This window comes from Numida meleagris, chromosome 13, assembly GCF_002078875.1.
Source record: "Numida meleagris isolate 19003 breed g44 Domestic line chromosome 13, NumMel1.0, whole genome shotgun sequence".
Taxonomy (NCBI): Eukaryota; Metazoa; Chordata; class Aves; order Galliformes; family Numididae; genus Numida; species Numida meleagris.
Window position 1 is genome coordinate 12,647,369 of NC_034421.1, and position 20,076 is coordinate 12,667,444.

At 53.1% G+C, this 20,076-nt stretch overlaps 1 protein-coding gene across 2 annotated transcripts in view; it reads left to right on the plus strand.

Annotated features, from left to right (window-relative positions):
- AXIN1 (axin 1) overlaps positions 1-19,578 on the plus strand; it is a 71,903-nt gene extending 52,325 nt beyond the window's left edge. The window contains exons 4-9 of one of the 2 annotated variants that reach the window (XM_021411179.1): positions 1,413-1,550; positions 6,953-7,506; positions 9,555-9,731; positions 10,884-11,129; positions 16,523-16,690; positions 17,642-19,578. In XM_021411179.1, coding sequence (XP_021266854.1) covers positions 1,413-1,550; positions 6,953-7,506; positions 9,555-9,731; positions 10,884-11,129; positions 16,523-16,690; positions 17,642-17,768 — 1,410 coding nt within the window. In that variant the 3' untranslated portion in view covers positions 17,769-19,578. The remainder of the gene's footprint in view (positions 1-1,412; positions 1,551-6,952; positions 7,507-9,554; positions 9,732-10,883; positions 11,130-16,522; positions 16,691-17,641) is intronic. The other variant, XM_021411180.1, reaches the window with a different exon arrangement.

A 20,076-nucleotide genomic window follows, 5' to 3' on the forward strand; every position in this document is an offset into this window, starting at 1 on the left:
CAGTAAGCATGGACACAGATTTGTTGGCAGGGTTGATTGAGTTTTGGTCTCAGCAAACAAAAAAAGTGGTGCTTTAAACTGCAACCTGAGCGTCACAGAAGACATCTCCAGCTTCTCAGTGCACTAAGTGGGATACTCACTGCCCTTATTTTTCTTCCCCTTGCTTTCCATTCAGCAGTTGGCAGGGAGGAAAACAAGGATTTGCATGCTTTTGTTAGTTCTGAGGCAGAGCGGTATTGTGGCCTTCTGCACTGGTCTTCATGCTGGCTCAGGGTAAATTTGGGTGGTCTCTAATCCTCTTTTAAGGACTCCAAGCTTGATGACTGTTTCTGGTGCTGCATTTGTTCTTTTGGTATGGGTTATCTTGCATCTCCATATTTCATCTTGTCTCTGGTCCTGTAAAGTGTGTATTTCTCTGATGCTGGTGCTGAAGCATTTGAATGCAGGTTTTTATAATGTTGAATTTTCCATATATTTTTCCTCCAAATTATTGTTTTCTCTCTGCTCTGCCATTTCTTCTACTAGCAGAGTAACAAAATAATGCATAAGGGATGAAAAAATGCAATGGCTGTCAGCTTGATACTTCACTACACAGAATTCTTATCCCAGAGCTGGGGAATCTGGGCACAAGGTAACTCAGCGTAAGGAACTGAGAGTGCCCTTGAAGTTTATTCATTAGTTCACATGGGGCAGACAGAAAAGTGGTATCTCTGTGCTTGTGAGGTTGTTGATAAAGCAAGCAGGAATTTTTGCCCAGCTCTGAGGAGATGAGATGCAGTCATGCTCTCTTCTGGGTTCTGGTAAGAGAGGATGCTTTATGGAACAGCGGCCTTCCATGGCTGGGTTGGTTTTAGCAGAAGCTGTGCCTGGAAGATGGAGGAAAGTAAGATTTCCTGAAGGCAGCTGGATTTAAACTCCTTTCTGCTCCTGTGAGCTAGATTTGCAGAGACTGGCAGTCTTACGCTGGTCCACCTGCAGTAAGCTGAATGTGCGTGCATTGGAGTTCTCCTTTCTGTCGGAGTGAAAACATCACTACAGTCAGCATGATTTTTGGCAGGTTTGTCTGTATGTCCTTTTCCCACCATCTGAGACCAGGATATTCATGTTGACCTTGTATAATTTTGAGGATTATTGCATGCATCCGTCCCTAAATGGAGTCTGATGCCAAAAGAGCTCTCTGCTTGTGGCTCTAGGAAACCTTTCCCTTATGTGAGGGGGGTATACAGAGCTGGTGCTAGACAGGGAGCTCATGAGCTTCCAGCTGGTCATTCCCAGGCCTCACTCCTGTGTCTGCCAGCTTGTCTTCCCTGGGCTCCCACTGGGACGACTGGCATTTCCAGTTGTTTGTGCCTCCGGAGTAAATGTGTGATTTTCTTGCACCTTTTGCTAACCCCGGTGTGTTTTTCCTCCAGCGTACATATCGAATGCCAAAGGATATCCACGTTGAACCAGAAAAGTTTGCTGCAGAACTGATCAATCGTTTGGAAGAAGTACAGAAGGAACGTGAAGCAGAGGAGAAGTTGGAGGAGCGCCTTAAACGCGTGCGAGCGGTTAGTAATCTCCCTGCCTCTTGCACCAACCTGGGGACTTTTGCTTACTGCACATCACAGGAATTTTTCAGCTGCCGTGGAAGCAACTTGAGTGACAACATTTGTCACCTGCATGGGGCTCCTGGAGGCTCCCTGTCACCGCAGGAGCTTTGTGGGGCTGTGTGCCATGTGCAGGGCTCTGTGAGATCCTCGCTGCTGTCAGACACCAGGTGTGGCACAGCAGTGCCTGCTTCTGTCATGTTAGGGGCTGTGGGTGCTCTGCATCTTTGGCACCCTCACTCTCCCATCCCTCACAGACTTTTTAAACAATCCCTTCCATTTGAGGATGAGGGATTCACCTTGCGCTGTGGGGTTTTGTGTTTTCCATATTTCCCCTTTGTAGGGCAAACAAATGGCAGATTTTGTTACACTTGCAGTTGTTTGTATGTGCTTTCAGTCTGTTTCTACCAACTATGAAAGGCTTCTGTCCATCAGTGCCTAGCAGCACATCCCTACATGAGATGTAGCATCCAAAATTCCTCTCATGGTCAGAGAAATGGAGAGACTCCACATGGGTGGCTGGGGAAGCCCAGCCTGTGGCACTGTGTGTGCTGGAAGCCTTGGAACTGATGGGGCTGTTCAGAGCTTGAGTATTTGGTAGATGAACCAAGAACTTTTAGCTCCTCAACCAGCTCCACAAGGGAGAGAATGAGGTGTTGGTTGTCCAGTTATGAGACACCCTGTTCAGCAGTATTGACACCTTATCTTTTCATCTGATGTACGTCTCGCAGGTAAGTGTTTATCTTGTGCTAGAGACACAGGAGACTTTTCAGAGGACATCACAGTGTTACTGAACATCACAAATGTTGTATGGCCGCAGCCCTATGGGAAGAAGTTATGGGTCTCTGCAGTTAATAGCTGCTGTAGCCCTGAGGCGAAGGCTGTGTGCTGTGCACCCTGCAGCTCTCCCTTGAAGCAGAGCTGTTCCTGTCTATCTCAGCTAGCTCTGTGCTTTTAGAGGAGCTGAGTCTCTGTGGCTGCAAGGCAGACCCTTCAAGCCCATTATTTTTAAATACTCATCGATATTTTTGTAAGTTAATCTAGTATCTCTTTAAACAGAACAGGCACTGTAGGGCTATCGTATTTGCTTTAAATCGCGTACTTATTTCCAGTGTAGGAAGTGAGGATGCAGAGTAACCCCTGAGGTGCATTTCAGTGCCAGGTATTGTCCATCAAACTCACTGCACTGCTGCGTTCAGCATCCAGCCAGAAAAAGGCCAGCAAGGTGCTATTTTGTGATTAGATTGCTGCTCTTCTGGAATTGGTCTGTTTTCTTCTCCATACCTATTGCTTTCTAGACAAAGCCAACTCAACCAGCACTATTTCCTATTCATAGTCCTCCTCTTCCTGCTCCCGTGGCTACACTGCTGCCCCCAGCAGTGCCCAGCTACATTAGCCCTGCCCTCTACCACCCTGAAGAAGCTGCCAGTAGCAGTACCATAAAATCAGCAAATACCTGTGCCAGGGAATAAATTTGAGTCTGTCTAAACATATTTTTGTGTGACAATCTATTTTAAGCCCCGGCCTCCCACTATTGCCATATATTAAACCTCTTTGCTGTCTACAGAATATATTTCATTGACTGGCTGGCATTTAGCATTAGCCATTCAGGAAAAACTCAGAGTAAGCAACTGTAGCTTTTTTAGGCCAGTACTTCAGGTGCAAGAGCTGCTGGTATCAGCAAGAAGAGAGCTTGGATCCTCATAGATCACAGGGTTGTTTTTTGTGACCTGAACACTAGGACTACAGGGTGACCTCTCACTGGGTCTGCACAGCTCACTGCACAGTAGCACAGGGAAAACCATACGACATGAGTCACACTGAGCGGTTATCAGCTTAGCAGAGAAGCTGGAAATATTTTGCAAAAGCTACAAAAAAGGCTTTTTCCCCCCCATACTGGGCTGCCTGCAGGTTCCCTTTCAAAGCCACATCGTACAGTAGCACCTGAAGGAGACACCTGATATAGAACCAAAAGACTTCTGCTGAAAAAAGACCACCATAAGATTTAAAAAGAAAAAAAAAGAAAAAAACAAACCCCAAAGCTCTGAATTCATTAATTATGTTGAGCAGTAGAGGAGATGATGGGAGGATACGCATGCTGCCTTTTGCTTGCTCAGCTGTGTGGTAGCTGCAGGACTGTGCCGTGCAGGTCACTTGCTCTGTCTCCAAACCCGGTGAATTTCAAATAAGCCAAGTGCAGGAGAAGCAAAACCATTGCTGAGATGCTGGATATCTGAGTGTAAAACGTTGTCTAAGAGGAGAGGAAAATGGTTTGCCTGAAGATGTAAATGCACTCCTGTGCTAGGTGAACTGTTTTGGCCTACCAGCCTGTAATAATCTGATGGGTGGGACTGGGAGAAGGTGCAGGGGGAGGTTAAAGCAAGGTGTTGCTTATCCATAGCTCATCAGTGCCTGTTCAGCCTCCCGATTCAAAGGGAAGGACGCAGGCTCGGCTGGAGAGTAAAAATAGCTCAGCAGACAGCGAAGCCGAAGCATCCATCTGACTGTGGCTGGCTATGCGAGCTGGCGGAGGATGCTCCTGACAGTAGCGTGTCCCCCAAGCACCACCTAGCGGCTGTGCCACCCGGGGCTGCCCGGCACGGGCTGCAGGCAGCTGCAGAGCCCCGCGTGGGGCACAGCCCTGGGCAGGCTTGGAGGCTGGTTCCTCAGGTTTGCGTGCAGCAGGCCCAGAAGTGCCAGGTGAGGGGCTGACTTGTGCCCAGCGCAGCTGTGCTGAGCTCCTGGCTGTCTGCCTGTGTTCATCTGGGAGCAGGCAGGGCTCCTGTGCATCGCCAGGCACTGATGAAGATCAGGTGATAAATCAGGGAAACGGATGAGAAAGAAGAATCTGTCCTTGGTCAGTGTATGAGGGAATTTGCAAGCTTTTGATTGCTGGATATCCTGGGCAGGTAGTGATGTGTCACACAGAGCAGCGTGGAAGTGGAGCCTCCTTTCAGCAGTAGCTGTGTGGCCGTGCTGTTGTCCTCTCCATGCACCAGCCTTTGTGGATGTTGCACTGCACCAGTGTGTGCAGCTGAGCCGGGTTTTGATTCTGCCATATCTGAGGTTCTGCATTACATTCCCGGCTTGGATTGTCCCAGCTCTGTGCACTGTATCATTGCTTTTACTGCACACTAAGCACAGTGGTGTCTGCAGCCTTGACTTTTACCTTCAGCCTCTGCTCTGCAGTGGCAGAGAGGACAGCTTGAGCCAGGCACCCTGCTTACCTGCCCTTCCTCACAGCTGTGGCTTCCCTGCTCCATGCGAGGCTGAGCGCCGTGCTGGAGTGAGGAGGCCAGCTGCCCCCAGAGCTTGGTGGCACTCACCAGCCCAAGCAGTGCTTGCTCCTGGCTGAGGACACGCTTTGGGTCCAGATCTCCTGCTCAGTGCCATAGATGAGCTGAGACAGGGCAAACAGAGTGAGGCAGTGCATCCCTCCCCTTCCCTCAGCCCACCCTGACTTCAGTCCTCGAGCAGAACAATGCAGGTACCAGCCCTAAGAGCCTCCAAAGCGTTGAGTGTGGTGCTGGGTTATCATAACCTGCTCACAAATATTTCACCCAGCATTGTGGGTTTAGGCAGCGCGTGCTCCATTTTGTCTTGTAGCTGAGCCAGCTGTCCAGGGATGGGGTTTTGCAGGCAGCAGTGCTGTCACTGGAGATGAAAGGTGCTCCTGAAGTTTTTAAGAGCAGTTTGTGAGAAAGTGGCACGTCCCCTGTGGAAGTGGGTGTCGTGTCACAGCAGTGACCTGCTGATCTGAGTCACTGTAACAGGACCGCTGCCCTGTGGGGTAGGCCTTGTCCCGAGGTGTTGGCACAACAGCCTGTTTCTGATCCCTGCCGCGCGGTGAGGCGCTTCTGAAGAGCTCTTGAAGTAGGTTCATATTGCAGGGAGGGAGGGAAACGTAAAGAGAAAACATTTGCAGTTCTCTGCCCTGCTCCGCACCTGGCTCATCTGCTGGCACTCCGTCTGTGGCATGGTTTTGTGCTGGGCAGCCCTCCTCGGGCTGCTCCTACCAGCTCTGTGCTCCCCGTGCTGCTCAGAGGGCTCAGGAGCAGCGTGGTCCCCCGGAGCTGCTGCTGGCAGAGGGCACGGCAGGCGCCCACGTCTTCGGCGCTTTCAAAGGCTGCCATTGTCCTTGGTGGAGTTCTGAGCCCCCAGGTGTGACGCGGGGAGGAAGTCTGTTATTTGCTTTCTCGCGCTGTGGTTGGCAGCTGAGACTTTGAAGCTGAATAGCGAGTGATGGATGGGGACATCCGACAGGCAGAGCTGGTGGGAGGCAGTGTTTTCCAGCAGATGCACTTATCTGGCAGGGCAGAGATACCACATGCTGCAGATGATTTCTTTTCTGTGCCAAAGGAAGAAAAGAGAGCGGGATTAAAGCGCTTGCTGGAATCCTACTTATGTAATTCAAAAAAAAAAAAAAAATCCTGTTTTCCAATAAAGAAACTTCATAAATATTTGAGTTTATGTTGGAGCATAAAACAGTTTGTCAGCATCAAAATTGTGGCTGTCAGCGTGGAGGAGTTTTATTCTTCCTGGCACGGATGTCAGAGTCGCTAACAGCAACGTGTCCAAGGCTGCTGTGGGCCCTGAGAGCGAGCAGTCAGGTGCAGCCATTTCCTTATCTGCGTGCAGGGCTTTGCTGCAGTGTTAGCGTGCCTGGGGAAAAGCAGGGTTTGATTTTCAAAACTGTTCAAGCTGCTGTCGACCTCCAGTTGCACGCTCCTATTGCAAGCCCGCTGTTTGCCTTGCTTTGTGAAAGTCACTCAGGTGAGAAAAGCCCCTGATTCCTCCTGACTTGCTGCGTGTGGTGTCACTTTGTGCTCCATCCGGTGAGCTTTGAAGCGATGCCTCACCAAAGGCTCGTGGGAAGCTGCACGCACGGCGTGGGAAGTTGTGTTTCCATTGCTGGTTGTTACAGAGCCGTCTTCAAGAGACTTGGGAGCTGTTTAGCAAGACTCTGCCTGCTTATAAATCCCATCAAGTTGCTGCACTTAGAAAGCTGCGTCTGTGAGTGGTTGTGATGTGTGGGCTGTGTCAGCAGCCACCTGGCTCTCCCTGGGCACCGTGACCCTCGCTGGTGGTGCCCCAGCAGGCGGGTGCAGAGGTGATGTGGCAGCTCTGAGATGGGGCAGGCTCAGGGTGCGTGTTAGGGAGCTTTCTGCAGGAGGGTGGCACAGCCTGGGGCAGGGCCACAAAGAGGGGTACATCTCCATCTTGAAGATTTTCGCGACTTGGCTGGCCAAAGCCAGGGGTGACCCATCTGAGCGTTGGTAACAGCCGTGCTGTGAGCAGGAAGACCCCCAGAGACCCCTTCTGCCACCTTGCTGTCACTGTAATTGTCCTCTTGTTCCCTGCAGGAAGAAGAAGGCGAGGATGCAGATATCTCTTCTGGTCCTTCAGTCATTAGCCACAAGATGCCTTCCGCCCAACCCTTTCATCACTTTGCTCCCCGCTACTCTGAGATGGGCTGTGCTGGGATGCAGATGAGAGATGCACATGAGGAAAACCCAGAAAGCATCCTGGATGAACACGTGCAGCGTGTGATGAAAACACCGGGCTGTCAGTCTCCAGGACCTGGCCGCCACTCTCCCAAGCCACGGTCTCCAGAAAGCGGCCATCTAGGAAAGCTGTCAGGGACACTAGGAACAATTCCTCCAGGGCACGGCAAACACACGACGAAATCAGGAATGAAACTGGATGCAGCTAACTTATACCACCATAAACACGTCTACCACCACATCCATCACCACAGCATGATGAAACCAAAAGAGCAAATTGAGGCCGAGGCCACGCAGAGAGTGCAGAACAGCTTTGCTTGGAATGTAGATTCACATAACTATGCAACAAAGTCACGAAACTACTCTGAGAACTTGGGCATGGCCCCTGTCCCCATGGACTCTTTAGGCTACAGGTGAGTCAGGGCCACACACAGGGGAGTCCCAGAGCTGGGGCTTCTCTGGGAAGCGCTTTCATAAATGGGCTCTAGCATGGCAGTGACACAGGGTGGCTGGGCCATGTTTTCTTGTAGGACATGGCTTGAGGGCCTCCCACTGTGCTTCCCTTCAGAAATGAATATGCTTCCTAATAGCACTTACAAATCTCTGTGACCTGGTGCTGAAAGGCATCCTCTGGGCCAGGATTTTTAATGGCCTTGGTTATAAAGCAGTGCTTCTGCTCCTTAAAGCAGCAGAGGTGCTGGGGCTTCCCCGTGCACTGGGAGATGGCAAAGGTAAGGCTGTGTCTCAGGATCTGGGTGACAGATGTTTATGAGAGGACAAAAAGGTCCAAATTTTTGCAGGGCCTGATTTATGCACCAGAAGGTTTCCTTTCTCTCCCTAACTATATGGTAGATGCTCTGGTGCTGCTGTGGCCTGCTGTCCCAAGGGGACGTTCTCCCTGACAGGGCTTCTTTAGATGCAGCCCAGGATTTGGTTGGCTTTATGGGCTGCAGTGCACACTGCTCATGTTCAGTTTTTCATCCACCACCCAATTCCTCCATCTTCTGTCTGTGTGCTGAGAGGAGAGGGCGAAGCTCGTCCTCTGCAGCAGCAGGTTTTACCAGCCCTGTGTTTGAATTACTGCAAAGGTGAGGCTGAGGGCTACCTTGAATAATGAATGCTGATTGTAAGTGTGGAGTAACTGCAGTGGAGAGCTCGCTGGTTCCTTGAGGTGTGTTATTTGGGGGCAAGTCTTTGCAGCGTAGCGGGGGTAGGATATTTAGTGAAGGCAGGCAGCCAGCTCAGTGTGTAGGAGCAGCTTTCTAGGGTGGGAGGAGGGAGGCAGAGTGTAGGGGCAGCTGAAGCAAACTGCTCTCCAGGCAGGCAGGGAAGAAGGGCCCCCACGTCTGCCCAGCTTCCATAGGAAAAGGGCTAAGACATGGCTGGATTGCTTCCACAAAGCATCCATGTGACCATGCTGGATCAACCCAAAGCTCCAGCTCAGTACAGAACTTCTCTCTAGCATTGACTGCACCATATGCTTAAAGGAAATGTCAGAGGGCACATTCAGAGCTGTCCTTTCTCTAGCACAAACTCCCAGTTCCTGACAGTCTCCAGGGTAGGACCTTCATAAACAAAGAGTTTGCATCTGAACAGTCTTGTTCTTTTTTTCTGTCAGTGCTAATGAGTGTACAGAAGTAGGTAAAGCAGGTGGGTGATCAGGATGCTGGGGGTCCAGTAAAACTGCTGACTGTGGCAATGACAGGCCAGTACCGTGTGGCCCCACAAGCATGTAGCTGGCTGTCTGCACTGCTGGGCAAACGGGCAGCACATTGCCAAGGAGGGATGGCATGATTGTAATGTGCCATAGCTGTAAACATAGCCAGGGCCTGTCAGTAGCTGCCTGGTTTCAGTCTAGCTGCACTGTCTGACCTGACTGCGTTGCCCAGGTAGATGACAGCCTGCAGAAGGCTGTCTGCGTAAAAAAATCTTTTACCATGATTTGAAGCCTCGGTTCAAACGGTGGTGAGAAGCAAGTGCTTGGCATGGTGAACAGCAGGATGGGGTTTGGGATGCTAGCAGACCAGTAAGCAGGGGCGGGGAGGGAACGGGAAGGACTCAGGGTATGAGCAGTGGTCTGACATGGGGAGGCAGCCGATGGATTGCAGCACCAGGACGAACCTCGTGCTCTGAGCCTGTTAACCGTGTTGGAGCAAAGAACAGGGTTGAACACAATCCTTCATGTGGCAGGAGATCTGCTGGGCTTTTTGCCTCACTGCCATGGCTCATTTGCCAGATATGCTCCCTTTTTCACAGGTGGCTGGACAGAGAGCCTGATGTGCCTCAGGCTAGCCAGCCTTGCCCTGAGCCTCAGCCGTGGCACGGTTGGTTGAGCTGTAGTAGAGCCAAGCAGACCCTGGCAGGGCTGAATATGTCTGAGATAGACATGTCCGTCCTCTGCCACTGTCTGTGGAGGTTTGGCTTAGGCAAAGCGCTAATGTCTCAAGCTTTGTTCTTGCAGTGGGAAAGCAAGTCTGCTCTCAAAAAGAAATATTAAGAAGACCGATTCAGGGAAAAGTGATGGTGCCAACTATGAGATGCCAGGATCTCCTGAAGACGTGGAGAGAAACCAGAAGATCCTTCAGTGGATCATAGAAGGAGAGAAGGAGATCAGCAGGCATAAGAAAACAAACCATGGGTAAGGGCTGGTAGAGCAAGGAGTCTTCATACTGTCGTATTGCATCCCCTGTGTAAGGCATGTCTTTAGGCTGTGCAGCGGTTCCTGGAGGTCTTGGGAAGACAAGCATCCACCAGGCACAAGGGTTTAGGTCCTTTGGAGACTGAGGATTGCTTGGAGGCTTTAAGCATAAAGTTCATTTTCTTTCCTGAAAATGAATTGTGGTTGTGGGGGGAGGTTGAAGCCCCGGAGGAGTTTCACAAATTGCTGCTGTGGGTACAGAGGGGATAATGCAGCACACGGTAGGCAGTATTTTTGCTTTAGGCACTTGCTGTATGTAAACAGTTGTTACTTGTGCAAGGTGTTGATAGAAATGTAGGGCCTGCTGCACTTGAGCCATTGGTCCTGAGTTAGCAGTTTAAGAGGGCTCAGGCAAGGAGAGCTGGGTTGCCCAGCGTTTGGGCTTGTAGGGAGCATCCTCTGGGCTCGCCTTGCCTCTCTAAAGCCAAAGATGTGTCTGTCTCCAGAACCTCTCTGTGGTCAAGCAGATCTGCAGGCACAGATCCTCAATCACAGCCTGGCTCATCTCAGGGAAAAAGCCACGATTTCATGGTGCCAGTGACAAGAGGGATCTGGGGTCTCATCCTCATTGCCACAACTGCGTTAGTGACTGCTGGTGAAACCGCTGTGGTTTTTTGTCTTGTGTCACAGCAGTGGCCCAGGCAGGTTGCTCTGCAGGCAGCTGGGGCCGTGCCAGAGCCACTGGGGCTGGCAAGAACGAGCACACTGCTGCAACATCCAGTGGCCATCAGTGGCTCGCAGCCTGGCAGTGCACATCGGGGCATCTTCTGGCGGATCCTGCTGAGTGCATTTTGTCCATCATTGAGCTGCCTTGTGCTGGGTTTGTTTCTGTGTATTGTGCATTTCATGGGAGCCCTTAAACGCATCGGTGATCTCTGTATTAAGGCTGGGTTGCTCACCCGGTACCTCAGCAGAACACTAGAGAAGGCAGTGCTGCACTGCCCCGAAACCTTCTCCAGGGGTGCAGTGGGTTGGGTGGTGCAAGGAGCTTCCCAGTGCTCGTGTCCAGCTGCGGAAGCAGCGCTCTGTCTGGATGTGCCCGTGTGCAAAGTGACTCGGCGGTCTGTGTAAAACCTTCGTATTTGTGTGTAGTTCTTCAGGTGCTAAGAAGCAGCTGTCCCATGATATGGTCCGACCCCTCTCCATCGAGCGGCCTGTTGCAGTGCATCCGTGGGTCAGTGCCCAGCTCCGGAACGTCGTCCAGCCTTCACACCCTTTCATCCAAGATCCTACCATGCCGCCCAATCCAGCACCCAACCCACTCACCCAGCTGGAGGAAGCTCGCAGGAGGTTGGAGGAGGAGGAAAAGAGAGCTGGGAAACTCCCCCTGAAACAAAGGTATGGCAGTATGGCCTGAGTGTGCATGGGAAGGAAGGAGGAGGCTGCTCGGTGGGTGGGGAGCCACGGGAGGTGCTCTGCTCCAGTTTGCAGCCCTAGCTGAGTGGAGGCACCTGCAGAGAGGTCGGGGAAATCTCCCATGTCTCTGTGACATGGCCTCTGCCAGTGGTACAAATGCCACAAGCTGCCTTAAGGCCTGGGCTTGTGTTTTATGGACTGGAAGTCTGGAAGTGTTCTGAATGAGCCTGGGCAGGAGGAGCCTGTTTAGAAAGAGCATGCCAGGGAAGAGCTTTCTTTGCAGTACTTGTCGGCCTCCAGCTTGCTGCACTCACCTCGTCTTCACTGGCGCAGACTCATAGTTCATTCACACACAGTGATTGCAGAGTTCTTGGTTGGTGCAGCAGCAGAATTCAGCAGAATGCAGCAAAATTAAGTGCAGAAGAATATGTATGTGCTCTTTATCTACATCTCATCCAGTCTTCCAGCAAAGGCTGCTCATGGCAGCTCCTGGGGAGCGCTACGCTCTAGTCCTGCTGCAGCAGTGCTGCTCTCTGCATGCCTGGATCCAAGTCACTGCACCTTCCCATGACTCAGCTCAATGCCTGTTGCAGAGGTAATTCTTCTGCTCCCGTATTATCCTTCAGGGAAGATTAGTTGCAAGGCACACAGAGCTCTCAGATGAAAAACGTTTTGGAAGTGCTTGATAATTACTGTTAAGAACTAAAAGCACTTTGACCATTAAAAACCTTTCACAATGGGAATTGCTTGTAGTCACTTCATTGCTTTATAGCTGTGTTCTCTAAACTGTAAACTTTGGAGTCTGACTCTCAGAAACACGAGTGTAATTTAAAGAACAAGCTCCTCTAATTGCTGAACTCCAATTATTTTTGCTTGCAGTGGCCATATAGCAGACTTCTGCATATTTATGTCAGAGTATTGATTGAAAGCTAGATAATTAAAGGGCTCTCCCATGTCAGGTTGAGCCAAATTTATTTGATCTGCCTTTCAGTTGGTGTAATTGGATAGGGTTTATTTGTGCAGTCATTTATAGTCATATTAAATTCATATACCTTCCCCAGAAATGTCTAGATGCAGATACACACTTGGAAGACACCAGCCTGGGCTGTATGCATGTGTCTTGAATACTCTAATAACAACTTGGCATATATTGTAAACACAGCTTCTGTAGAAACCCCATGGCATTGCGGTGTATGCCCTCCAGACCAGCAGGAGGACAGGCTGAGCCTTGCTGGGCTGTTCTGCTTTCACACTTGTGCTGCCTGCTCCCAAGGCCTGGCTCCTTTCCTGAGGATGCAGGGATCCCGCTGACCTGCCTGGTGCATGGAAAGCCAGGGAGCAGTGCTTGCTGATGGGGAGCTGCTAATGAAAAGTGAATGTGCCCGTGCCCAGTAGCACGCAAGAATGGATGCAGTCCCTGGGAAGTGAAGGATTTCTTGATGCTGAAATCTCTCCTCTGGATTTTGGCAGGACTGGGTGCTGCAGCTGGAGCGTGCCTGAGCTCACATCTTTTCAGAGAGCTCCTGTTTCGGTTAGCAGAACACACTGTGCCAGCTGTGTACAGCTGGGTACAGCTAAGTGCCCTTACTGGTGCAGTTACCTGGCTCGGGAGCTGCTCTGCCCCAGCACAGCCTTCACTAGCCATGTGCCTGCCCTGCTCATTCCCATTACCTGCCTGCAGTCCCAATGGAAATGTCAGCAGAACAAGCCTTTCTCTCCCTGTTACACAGTGTGTGAGGCTGAGGCATTGATCTTTGGGATAGCTGCATGCCTTCTGCTGGGAGCCTATGCGAGCTGAAGTGCCCAGTGCTGGATGACCCCCAGACCTCATGTGCCCATTGCCTTGATGGAGAGCCTTGTCCCAGTGACCATCAGGTTGCGTGCCTGTGCAGCCAGTTTTTGAGCCATTTTCTGTAGCTCACTGTCACAGTCCACTTACGTTTCCAGCTGGAAGAAGTAATGAGCACCAGCTCTGCAGAGAAAAGATTTTCATAAGCGGCGAAAGAATTTTCTAAACTCTCCAGCAAAAATGTTAGCATGAGCTTGGTTTGGAATTAGTTTGATTGTGCCAGGCCTGGAAGAGGACCAGAGCTGGATGCTGGGATACCTCCTGAGGTAACATCTGCTGGCTGCATTTCAGGCTTTCCACAGCAATTCGGCCCCAGGGCTGGGATGGAGCAAGTCTCCCCTGTGTCGGGCATGGCTGCACTGCAGCCAGGCTGTGTCTGTACCCTCACACAGGCTGAGTTAGTGCCGATCATAGAACCATAGATTCAGAGCATGGTTGGGATGGAAGGGGCCTTACAGCCCCCCAGGCCCACCCCTGCCATGGGCTGGCTGCCCCCACCAGCTCGGGGCTCCTTGGGCACCTCCAGGGGCAGGGTGAGATGCAGTAGGGCAGTCAGTGCTGCACTTCCCTTGCTGGGTAACATTTCCTGCTTGTGACAAACGCCACAAAGGGAGCTGAGCCCAGAAGAAGGAACGGAGCATTACTTGTGTGTGTTCGTGGAGGGCGCTCACTGCAGACCCAGGGGATGGGTGCAGATGGAGGCTGCAATGAGGCAGGGCTCAGGCGTGCTGTGGTGGAGCAGCAGGGGCCCGTCTGGGTAAGAAGTGGTCTCAGGAGGTTTCTGGGCGATGATGACAGCAGAGATAGTTGTGTTGTCATGTTCTCAGGAGAGGAACGCTTGGAAAATTGTGTTGTCAGTGATCTCTTATTCATCATCCCCGCTTCAGCTTGCTAGAGATCTGTTGCTGCAGTTTGGGATGCATGTGTGTTCTGTGATGCTCTGAAAGGTGATGTTCCTTCCTGCAAGGAGACGCCGACCCTTTGCCTCTTGTCCCATCACTGGCAGCCTCTTGGGGTCCTGTCCCAGGGAGGCACTGCTCCTGCAGGGACAAGCCCTGTCTGTGGCCTCATGCCCTTACAGGCTCCCCATAAGCCCTGGGGCAGTGATTCCATCCCCTTCCTCCTGCCGAGCTGCCCTCGGCCTCTCCTCCCCGTCCATCTCAGCCCCTCGCTGGGCTCTGCTGTTTCCCTGCCTCTCCTGCACACCGAGGACCCAAACCAGACACGCAGCTTCAGACCCACTCCCCAGCACACACCACTGTGCTGCCAGTGCTTTCGCCCCTGCCTGGTTTCCACCGCCCTGGTTTTTCCCTGCAGCCTGCAGCAGGAGGGCTGTCTGCTCGGACAAGCCCTCGAAAGGACATGTGTGCAAAAGGCGCTCAGTGCAATGGACGTGGAGAAACTTGGGAGGCTCTTTCTCCCTCGCGTGCTTTCCAGAAGCCACACAGTCCCCACGGCCCCTTTCTGAGCCTGGGGAAGAGGAGCACAGCAGCCAGTCTGAGCTCGCTCCAAAGCGGCTTTTCAGGCACGTATTACGCAGTGGGAGGAGGAGGGCTCCCAGCCATTGGCACGATCCTGCTCTTGCTTCTACCATGGCAGAGCTGGGGGGCTCGGGCCGTTGGTTGTAACGGTCCTGCCCCCCCCCCCCCCCCCCAGCAACCAAGGGCCTGCCCCCCAGCATCCTGAGCACCGTGCTGCCTGCACAGTGCATGTCGTCCTGTCCCCACGAGCCTCCGTGCCAGCTCCCCTGGGCACCAGCAGCTCTCTCTTAGCCATGACTTGTTTCCAGCAGCATTAAGAGAAGCTTAGGGACTTTGAGGTTTTCCAAACCCCTTCAATTAACTTCTGGCTCACAGGATGCACAGAATTCGCCTGAATTTATGACCCATTTTTCCTTTAAATGCGTGATGAATTTTTCTTTCCGAGGATGATTCCATTTCTTAATGTTTTTCTAGCTAAAGGGCATCCTGTGCTTTGATACGGGGATGGGTTCTAAGAGCCGTGCTGGCACCAGGAGCACCCTCGCCTCTCGGGATGCTGCAGTTTCTGCAAAGGTCTCCTGGGCAGAGCAGGCACCAGAAGCATTGTTCAGCTGAACTTTAGACCTCTCATGGCTTTAGAAAGAGGTGACAGAATTTTCACGGGTCTTGGTTTGCAATGCCAATGTTTATGTGGGCATGCCATGAAAAAGGTGCTGTGACTGCACGCCAGTGTTTAAAGGTTAGGGTCACAGCCACTTCCAGAATTGCCATTAGCTCATGTGCTTGGCGTATTCTATTTTTACAGCAACTTTCCAGTTGTATAAATACAAAATCGTCTTTTTTTTTTTTTTTTTTTTTTTTACCTTGTGTGCCTTTTAAATAATTTTAAAGCTGCCAAATTTGTTTTATGTGATTTTGAAAGAGAAGGCTGCCTCTGGCTGAGCCCACACATGCCAAGCGACGCATTTGTGTAGGCTGCTCAAATGTTTGTGCAGCGTTTACAGTGCCCTAGATGAAAGGCTCCACAGAAGTGCAAAGTACCCTTATTTTTATGGTTGCTACTTTTGTCTGCCTCTGAAAATGAGGCAAGGACTGGGCTGACACTCTCAGCCTGCTGATGGCACCGTATAGCAGCGTGTGGGCTGGAGGCAAGGAGCAGACCGACATCTCGAGGGGCAGGAAGTGTGAGGTGTTCCACGTCTGCTCACTGGGGGTTTGAGGATGGTGTCTGCCTTCCAAAACCCAGCCTGCAGCACAGTCAGGGTGTGTGTTAGCCCACAGCCCAGCCAGGCCTTGCCACCCTGCATGGGTGGGATGTGATGGAACAGGATGGGCAGCGAAGCACCCAGGGCAGGGCACATCCCACTGCCCCGCAGCTGCACATGTGAGTTCCAGGTGCTTCACGGAAGCGATTGCTGTCTGATGTGGATGGCACTTTCTTCTTGTATCTCATGGGTATGAAGGCTTCTCCTGCAGGCTGAACCTTGCAGGCCATCACGGAAGCACTGCTTGTACCAAGGTGCCGGTGGCGTGCTCTGAAGGCCAGCCCAAGCACGCTGGTGCACACCAGCAGTGACGTCGGTTGGCTGCAATGGGCCCGTGATGCTCTGCCTTGCCCTGCCCTAATTGATTGCTCTCAGAGTTCGGTGCTGCAGGGAAGCCACCCCCTCAAAGCCTGTCCCTGGGGATGGTTTTCTGCAGCTTGGAGGGGCTGAGCTGGAGCCCGTGTGCCTTCTTCCTCCTAGCTGTGGCCTGGCCTCCATCCAGCCTTTCCAAGTGCTGTTCCACCAGCCTCAGCGTGTGGGTGCGTGCCAGGAAAGGTGGTGGTCAGAGTCAAAGATGCTTCCTGAGGGCACTCGGTGTTAGTTTGGCACCTCCACGTGGAGAGGCCCCAGATCTCTGCAGATACAGACAGGTCCTGACCTGCACCCCCTGCCTGGGCAGCCCCTCACCCAGACCAGCACCCAGTGCCGGTGATGGTGCTGGGCCTGTGCTGAGCACCACAGGCTGATACTCAGGATGTTGCTTGTGATTGTGTACAACAGGTTGAAGCCCCAGAAGAGACCGGGCAGCGGTGCATCCCAGCCATGTGAGAACATCGTGGTTGCTTACTACTTCTGCGGAGAGCCCATCCCTTACCGCACCCTCGTCAAAGGGCGCGTGGTGACACTGGGACAGTTCAAGGAGCTGCTGACCAAGAAAGGGAACTACAGGTAAGGGCTGCTTTCCACCTGCAGTGTGGTGCCAGCAGGCTGTCAGCACCCCCTGGCAGATGCTACCACCAGGATGTTGCTCCTGTCGTGCAAAGGAGCGCGGTGGAGGTAGGACAGGGGGCTCCTGGGGTTCTCAGCAGCCTTGCAGGGTTATGGCAGCACAGCAAAGGTGTCTGGTTGCCAGGGGACATTCCTCTCACTTAGAAAAGTAAGTTCCAAAGTGAGCCAAGAATGTACTTTTTAAATAAGGGTAGAACTGATACTTGCAGCCGTAATCCTGCCCCATGGAAGCAGGCTTATGTTTGGATTTGACTGGGAGGGTCTGGCTGTTGAAGAGGCAGTTTATAAGAACATGGGAAATTGGGTTTTCTACCAGAAATATCCTGCCTCACAGTTTGCACCCTAAACAGAAGTTACTTGCCCTACAAGGCTGCACGGTGTCCTGGGCTGGTGAGGAGCAGCGTCAGCCAGTGCTTGCTGGTGCTGTGGGGAACTCCCCAACTTCCAGAGCCATTTCAGCTCCCAGAATTTCCTCCAGTGTGAGCAGGGTGGCTGGGCCTTGCTGAGTCCCAAAATGCCCATCATTCTGTAGCACCAGGCATGGGTTATGAAGCTCTGCAAGGCACTCCCTCCAAGTAGGAGCGGCGTGGGGAAGAAACTCTGCTTAGAAACACTCCAGGGCCCTGCCAGCATCAGGACCTCCGGGCAGCTTTTGTGAGAGCTGTGAATGGGCTGGGATTCGGGGCCTGAGCTCCTCAGCATGCCAGCATGCGTTCTGACTGCTGCCACTGAGTGAGGGCAGGGGCAGATGCCAGCCTCCATGTCTGCTGGAGCTGCTCCCATTCCTCGAGAGCTCAGGGCCACAAAGTGCTGTGCTCTGTGTCTGGGTGTCACTGTGGTGTCCCACGCGGCCCCTGACCTCCCTGTGCCCCCGTGTCTCTGACCTTCCAGGTATTACTTCAAGAAAGTGAGTGATGAGTTCGACTGCGGTGTGGTCTTCGAGGAGGTGCGGGAGGATGACACCATCCTGCCCATCTTCGAAGAGAAGATCATCGGCAAGGTGGAGAAGATCGACTAGGCTCCGAGGCTGCAGAGGCTCTGAGGAAAGGGCTGTGAAAGACTCTGGGACTGGAGGAGAAGGTCTGGGGCAGACGCTGGCGGTGCTACTCCAGGAGGCGCTGGGTGAGCCCAGGGCACGGCCTGCTCTGTGCCAGGACCTGGGCAAGCTCCCTTGTGCCAGTGGAAGTCGTTTCACCCCACAAACCTGCCAGTGGGAGCCTGGGCTCCCTCTCCATACCGAATATAAGTGTAATGTAGCATTGTACAGTGCATTAGAAAGTGTAAAATGAACTTGTTTACTAAAGCTGCATATTTTTGATATATTGTAATAAAAGGAAAATATTTCCAATGTCACAGTGCTCTTATGTAAATGTAAAACGTACAGGTACTGCAGAACTCACCCAAAGTGTACAGCCATCCGTCAGACTCCGTGTGGTCCTCGCTTTCACGGCACCCTTCCCTGTCCCCTCGGTGTGGATGGCTCTGAGCAACGCCGGGGCTGTCCCCGCTGCTGTGGAAGTCGCTGCTGCGCTCAGAGGGGCCCTCCGCTGCGGCTCTGCACACCTCTGGAGATAACTGAGCCATTCGGAACGAGCTGGGCTCTTGCCTCCCTGGCAGTCGCAGCTACAGGACCTGGTAGGGTGGTTTTTCTCCTGAGCTTTCTTGCGACCCCAAGGGAAGGGAGGGTGGCTGCCAGTTCTCGGCGCTGCGGGCTTCCCATGGTGCCTTCTACCAGAGCCACGGGACGGGGCAGGCCACCAGGGAGGGGCAGCTGCTGCTCCGCGCTGTGGGGCTGGGCGCTGCCGTCCTGTGCCCCGTGCTTGTCCCCCACGTGTGCCTGCTCCTGGGGCAGAGCTTGCTTCATGGAGGGTGCTGCACCTGTGCGCAGGCCCCCGGTGCCAAGGCTGGGCTTTGGTCGGGGGAGTTGCCTTAGGAGAGAGGTAGTATGGGGAGGAAACCAATTAGACACTTTCAGTCTGAGGACAGAAACCATCATGTTATGAGTCCCGTGTCTTCTGTCAGGTTCTGTGTCTCGGGAGGCAGCGTGAGGGCACTGCGGGCTGAAGCCAGTAGCAAAGGAGTCGTGGGGCTGTTGTACGGCCAGGTCCCCCACATGCTGCAGTCACTGTAAGGGGCAGCTCCTGGAGTACAGATGGGGCTGAGCGCAGCTCCGTGGGGTTCCTCAGCCACCAGAAAGTGGGGGGCTGTGCTGGTGCTCCCCTTGCCCTCAGCCCCGCCCTTCCCACCAGCCCAGGCCGTGCTCTGTGCCCCAGCAGCCGCAGCTCTGCTCTGGCCCTTGAGCAAACCCAGCCCCTGTGCCCCCAGCGCCAGCTCCTCGGGGGTCCCACATCAGCACTTGCCCTGCCCGCCCACATGCCCCATTGCTGCTGCTGCTGCAGCACGTCGGGGCCCGACTCGGCTGCCTGCGGGGCTGGGGGCGAGTGGCGCTGCGTGGGGACAGCTCGGCCTCTTGTACATGTCACCGAGTGCCTTTAAACATGGTTCTGTGACTTGCCTATCACTATGTGAAGTCCAGCAAAATCTGCAATCGTTTTCAGCCAGGGAACAGTGTTACGAACGCCTTTCCTCCCTCTTTTTTAAGTTCTGGTGGTGGTGTGTCTGGTGAGGTTGTTACCATGCCTGGGATTTCCGTCTCCCCCTTTTTTTCTCAGGGGGTTCCCTGTAAATATGTACATTTGCCGAGCGCAGCGTCCTCCAGCGGCTTTGCAGCCCTGGTGATGTCTCCTGTGCATCCTCATGTGCTGACTTGTACAATGATCTTTTCAAAGGTACTTGGATAAAATGAAATAAAACCCAGCATCCTGGTGCCTCCTGGTTTCTTCCTTCCCCGCGGAGCAGACATGGGAGCGGGCTGGGGCAACTGGAGAACGGGAGCAGACAGGAGAAGGGCTCTGCTCTGGCCCAGGGGCATGGGCACGCGGTGGGGCTGCCCGCAGGGTGGGTGTGGGGGTCCCAGAGCCATTGCTCATGGTCACCAGCAGCCCAGGGAGAGGAGATGGTGCTGGGGACTGAGGGAGTGCCAGGGGGTCCTGAGGCTGTAATCCAGGCATTGGAAAGGCTCCAGAGGAGCGTTTGGAGCCCCATTTGGGGCTATTCCTGCCTTCCCCGGGGTGTGATGTCAGCTTCTGGGACTGCAGCCCCGGGGCGGCTCTGTGTTCTTGCAGCCCAGGCCTGGAGCAGGAGGACTTGGGGCCATGAATCTGAAGGCCCTCGCTGGTTCCTTCATCCCCAGCACCCTGACAACTCTGCCCCGTGCCTGGGGCAGCACGAGGGCCAACCTGGGCTGCCTGCACCGCTCTGACACT